The following is a 6,297-nucleotide window of genomic DNA, read 5'->3' as shown; positions in this document are numbered from 1 at the left end:
CTTAATATATGTAATCTTATCTAAATTTATTATAAAAGCTGAGGTTTGTTAGTTCCTGAAAAGTTATATTTTAGCTGGTGTCAATGATCTAATGTTGCATTTGGTCAGACTCAGCCCATTGCTTTACTTAAGTATTTTATATTTTCCTTTTACAGCTGCAGACTGAGGAAGGTCCTGAAACACACCAGCAAACCCTAAAACAGACAAACAGTTTACAGATGTTTTTCAGTGGCAGCAGAACTATGACTAAACTTTTGGGTGAAACTTTTTTCATACTTTTATTACTTGTGGGAAAACTTGAAACACTTTTAAATAAGTATAAAGAATGGCATTGGTTTTGTACATTTAATTTTTGTTTAACGTTATTAATAAAAATGTTGTTCAATTAGCATGTTTTTGTGTTTTGATTTGGTGCCGAAATTGGTACCGAGAACCGTGGATTTTCACTGGTATTGGTACCGAATACTGAAATTTTGGTACCGTGACAACACTATATTTAAACAAATACTTTTCTCCCTAATTTTAAGGGTTGATTTAGTACATTTTAAATATTACCTTGTTGAGAGTTTGCAGAGCAGTTGTAGCCGCCTCTAAAGCAGGTTCAGCTTTAGCCAGATCACGTTCACATTCTCTCAGTCTTCGTGACACCTCTGCTTGCATGGCAGCCACCTGCAGATGAATAAACACTCTCATATGTGATAGGGAAATATTAAAGCACCATGTTGAAATTCAGTAAAGATACATCTCAGATCTTCCAGCTGTAAGACATTGGTTACAGCTGGAAAAACCTCTACCTTTTGCTCCTCTAGGTCAGCATCCTTTCTCTTCTGGCTCAATCTTTCTGTCTGCAGGCCGATCCTGGCCATGAGAGCCTCAGTTGCCTGGTTCTTCAGTGTCAGTTCCACTTCCTGTGAGTTCAGCTTGACTGTCAGATCATCAACCTGATGTAAATATAGAATGTTGACATTTAGTATATGATAACCTCTTATTAATTCATAATTACCTTCAATAATTCATGATTAAAACTGGCAACAGTTTCTGTTTCTACTCAACTATACAATACCATTCTATTTTATTTATTCATCGTATTTTATTTTTTTATTTATTTCTGTCAGGACCACTATCGTCAAAGATGATTGACAATTAGCATACAGTTTGGATTGGCGGTATGGTTCCGTTCTGGGCAAGAACTCCCTGCGCATCCATGCAGCCTAGCATGGATGAGCGAGAACCCCCCTAGGGTAAACAGAACAGAACCAACATAAATGTATTGCAGATATCGTTAAAGTTCAATAATGTTATGTACACATTTTTGAATTATTCTGATTCAAAGGAGAATCAGAAGGCTGAATTCTGACTGACAGAGGAGGAGTTGGGGATGGAGGAGGGTAATTAGCTATCGAGCAATGCAAAAACTGCTGATACTACTGCGGGACCTTATATATGAATACTTAGATAGGTGTCGTATTCCCATAGGTTGATGGGGATCAGCTGAGAGTCAGCTGATGCGAGCTTGACTAACGTGACCTGCCAGAACTGACGCTACGCTAGATTTTTGGAGATATTAATATATGTATTATGCAAAGATGCATTCATTTGATTAAATGTGACAGTAAATTGTTATAATGTTTCAAAAGATGCTGTTGAATTAATTCAAGTTTACTGAAAAAACTAATTTTAAAAAACAGCACAACGGTTTTCAATATTTATAATAATAAGAAATTATTCTTGAGCTCCAAATCAGCATATCAGAATAATTTCTAATGGATCATGTGACACTGAAGATTGGAGTAATGGCTACTGAAAATTCAAAATTCCTCTTTTTCATCAAAGAAATAAATTACTTTTTCAAATTTATTAATCAATATTAAATATATTTTGTTTTTACTGCTCCCCCCCTTAAATAAATGCAGCATTGGTGAGCATAAGAAGCTTCTTTCAAAAAACATAAAACATAATTGGGCCAAAAAGTGTAAGACTACTAATTCTAATTGGATGTTATTATTATTTTTTATTCAAATTATATTATATTATTAACTTTTTGGTTAAAAATGTGAATTTTTAAAAAACGCTATTTTTTTTTTTTTACGTATATCCAGGTTTAAATTAGAATTTTTAATGTGTCCCATACTTTTAAAGGTAAGATTTCACAAATTTCTTAGAGCACTTTTAACAAACACAAAATGTAATGATCAAATTTAATCTCATAATCAAAGTTCGCCAAGACCTCACAAACAGCTTTTTACAACTTACTAAAAGTTGTAAAAGCAACTTTTTTTAAATCTAGATCCCATTACCAGGTAAAACTCTGCAACATTTGAATACTAAACCCTATATCACAAAGGCAAGCAATCATCAGACTATCAGACGTTTACGAGTCCCTCAGCCTTCGGTGAGTGATCTTGGGCATATTAACTAGCAGTAACTACATTCCTTCGCAATTCCACGACTCCAGCCTTGAGGAGCCTACACTGGCCGGTTACGAACTCTGTGGTGTCGATGAGATGCTCTACACACCTGAGAGGCCGTCGTCTTGAGTTTCTGAAGGCCACACTGAAGCCTGCCGTGTCTCAGATGCAGTTCCCTCTCTCTCTTTCCCAGCAGACTCTCGTAAAGCCTCAGCTGCTCCAGGAAGCTCTTGGGCGTGCTGTAGTTGTGCCTCCTCTCATTGAGGCAGTAACGCTCGCTAACCCGCTTGACACTCGCATGAGCGTGGGCCATGAAAAGACTGATGGATTCCCGAACGGCCGGCTGTAAAGACGAGAGTAAGAGAGGGTAAGAGAGGGACCTGTTCGGATTAAATGCTCTTTAACATCCTCGGCTGTCACAGACCCTGAAATATGATCTTCATAAATCCTGAATTCATCTCCAAGTTTGTATGCCTTTTTCTGGCTTCTGGACTTACTCAATCTGAAATTTAGGTGCAGGGCGCCGGGGGGAAGATTAAGCAGGTAGAGGGCTGGGAAAATAATGGCCGAGGTTGGTGACACCCTGTATAAAGTAGGGCGAGTGTTTAGGTCACATCGCTTCTAACTTTCTGAGACTGCACGTTGTGTTTTGTTTATTGGTTATTTATGATGTACACTGCTGTCTGATGACTGACTCATTTATCAGACTGTTAAAGATCAATTCTCGCAAAGGCAAATGCATTTTAAAAGATGCAAGAACACAGATCATAATTCACTGAAAAGCAATAAAACATGTACATGTGGCTGGCACAAAAAAAGAAAAAAAGAGATGGTTATAAATGAAGATCTGACATAATGCTATTTGATAAACAATGTATTGAGTTAAATGCATGTAAATAATCCATCAATCTCTTAAACTCAAAGGTCACGGTTACCTGTGTCAGAAAAAATTTAATATTTTTTTTCTGCTGTTCTGCTTTTTACACTTATATACACATTTAGATAAAAAATCTTGCACAAAGGTGGGATTTGATCATTAATCTAATCCAAGAGCAAATGCATAAAAGATTTAGAAATATAGTCATTTAAAATATAAAAATAGTTAGAATGGCTTTAAGAACTGTTTCTTCCAACATACATTTAAAAGTTTTGGAGTAGCAATTCAAAAGGGTGGCTAAAGTGACGTGACATGTGGCCAAGTATGGTGACCCATACTCACAATTAGTGCTCTGCATTTATCCCATCCTTAGTGCACACACACAGCAGTGAACACACACACACCGTGAACACACACCCGGAGCAGTGGGCAGCCATTTTTTGCTGCGGCACCCGGGGAGCAGTTGGGGGTGAAAGTGAATGTGTTAAGAAATGCAAAGAATCATATACAATTCTTTTCAGCACTTTTAGTGCATTAATTTATTTTGACATTATAACTGCTATATTCTGTTCTGTGTGATTTCTAAAACACTGATTAAACCTTTTGGAACTAGTACAAAAGTCCCTAGTGTATTACTCATTTATGAGTAAATGATGGGTAATTTATTAAAAAAATAAACCTAGTCAAATGTTTACTAAAAGTAAAGTAATTTGCATTGTTTGTATATAGAAATTTAATTGACATCAAAGCTCATCATGTGAAATATCACCCATCAGCAAAACTTTATTCATTAAAATTCAATACCAGGGAAGAACTGCAGGCCATCAGCAAAAGCATTTTAACACATGTGAAATTAATTACTTAATTTTATTATTATTATTATTACTTTGTGTGTGTGTGTGTGTGTGTGTGTGTGTATGTATGTATGTATATATATATATATATATATTGTGGCGAGTATCCCGAGTCCAGATCAGCGTCGCCCTGGAAACGCCGCTGCCACACTGATCACAGAAGCACAACACCTGTGCGTGATGAGTTGCGCACCTGGAGCTCGTTCCCGCTGGCCATAAAAGCCAGGAGAAGAGACACCAGGGGGAAGGCACCCCGGAGCTCCAGGCGACATTAAAGGTCCCATGACATGCTGCTTTTTGGATGCTTTTATATAGGCGTAAGTGGTCCCTAGTACTGTATCTGAAGTCTCTTTCCCGAAATTCAGCCTTGGTGCAGAATTTCAGCCACTACGAGCCAGTCCCACAATGAGCTTTCCTTAGGACGTTGCATTTCTGTGTCTGTAGCTTTAAATGCTAATGAGGAGGAGAGAGGCGGGGCAACTGCCATGCTTCGCTTCCGGGGCTCTTTCGATCAGTACCGAGTCTGTGTTCTCATTCACCCCGCGACATATGGTGGAGAATGCGGGCATTACAGGTGAATTGAGACACGGACTTGTACCGCCAGGTTGCTGTAACGATCTCTGTGCTTCTAGGAGAAACCGCATTCTTCCCCCGGACACATGGAAGAGGTCATCCGCCGCCTAACGGAGGTCTCGGCCCGCCAGCAGCAGTTTACCGAACGACTGGCAGCCCGGCAAGAGTATACTGACCAGGTCGTGGAACAGCTGCAGGCCAGCGTGGCGGGGCGCATGCCCCTCCCGGAAGCGCCGGTCAAAGCGCACCAATACCTCGTCCGGTTGACCGAGAACGACGACATCGAGGCTTACCTCCACACGTTTGAGGTTATTGCGGCCCGGGAGGGGTGGGTCCAGGAAGAGTGGGCTCATCATCGCCCCCTTCCTCACCAAAGGATATTGGCAGGTGCCCCTCTCCCAGGAGTCCCGGGAGAAGACAGCCTTTAGCACTCCCAATGGCCACTGGCATTACCGGGTGCTACCCTTCGGCCTACACGGGGCACCAGCCACGTTCCAGCGGTTGATGGACATCTTGCTCCGGCCCCACCAAGCCTACGCCGCGGCTTACCTGGATGATGTCGTTATACACTCTGAGGGCTGGGAGACTCACCTGGAGCGTCTACGGAGGGTGTTGACGGAGCTCCGGCGGGCTGGCCTGACGGCCAACCCCAAGAAGTGCCACCTCGGCCTCACCGAAGCAAAATACCTGGGGTACAAGATTGGAAGGGGGCTCATCATGCCCCAGGAACAGAAGGTCGAGGCGGTAAAGGAGTTCCCACGTCCCGCCAACAAGACGCAGGTATGGGCCTTTTTGGGATCCTCTATAGCCTGCTCCCTGTCAGACCTTACCAGGAAGGGGCAGCCGGAGAGGATAGACTGGACTCCCGAGACCGAAGCCGCCTTCCAGGCCCTCAAGACGGCCCTGACGTCCTCCCCGGTCCTGCATGCCCCAGACTTCGGCTGCCCCTTCACCCTATATACGGACGCCTCCGGCACCGGTTTAGGGGCAGTCCTCTCCCAGCTCCGGGATGGAGAGGAACACCCCGTAGTCTACATAAGCCGGAAACTCTCCCCCGCGGAGACCAGGTACGCAACGCTGGAGAAAGAGGCCCTGGCCATAAAGTGGGCAGTCCTGGAGTTGAAATACTACCTCTGGGGCCGCTGGTTCACCCTCGTCACCAACCATGCGCCCCTACAGTGGATGTCCAGGGTGAAGGGCACGAACGCCCGGGTGACGCGGTGGTTCCTCGCACTCCAGGACTTCTGCTTCCAGGTACAACATCGGACCGGGGCCGAGGCAGGTAACCTCAAATCCCCCCCCGTAATACCCCCACAACGAGTTGTGTGTTTCCCCACAGGACCAGGGCGACACCTAGGGGGGGGGAATGTGGCGAGTATCCCGAGTCCAGATCAGCGTCGCCCTGGAAACGCTGCTGCCACACTGATCACAGGAGCACAACACCTGTGCGTGATGAGTGGCGCACCTGGAGCTCGTTCCCGCTGGCCATAAAAGCCAGGAGAAGAGACACCAGGTGGAAGGCACCCCGGAGCTCCAGGCGACATTAATGCTTGTTTTCCTTATTCACAGGCTCCGACGGCACCCC

The 6,297-nt window shown here is 43.6% G+C and overlaps 1 protein-coding gene across 1 annotated transcript in view; it reads right to left on the bottom strand.

The window, feature by feature from the left end:
- The window catches only part of LOC107743202 (dynein heavy chain 11, axonemal), an 85,670-nt gene that overhangs the window by 29,835 nt on the left and 49,538 nt on the right, over positions 1 to 6,297 (bottom strand). The window contains exons 51-53 of the mRNA XM_016556346.1: positions 2,518 to 2,751; positions 795 to 941; positions 556 to 669 (exon numbers count right to left, since the gene is read on the bottom strand). Of these exons, the coding sequence (XP_016411832.1) occupies positions 556 to 669; positions 795 to 941; positions 2,518 to 2,751 (495 nt within the window). The remainder of the gene's footprint in view (positions 1 to 555; positions 670 to 794; positions 942 to 2,517; positions 2,752 to 6,297) is intronic.

The sequence above is a fragment of the Sinocyclocheilus rhinocerous genome, unplaced genomic scaffold, assembly GCF_001515625.1.
Source record: "Sinocyclocheilus rhinocerous isolate Xijiao unplaced genomic scaffold, SAMN03320098_v1.1 scaffold946, whole genome shotgun sequence".
In the NCBI taxonomy this organism is placed as follows: domain Eukaryota; kingdom Metazoa; phylum Chordata; class Actinopteri; order Cypriniformes; family Cyprinidae; genus Sinocyclocheilus; species Sinocyclocheilus rhinocerous.
The sequence above is the reverse complement of the archived record's forward strand: the minus strand, read 5'-3'. Positions and strand labels throughout refer to the sequence as shown.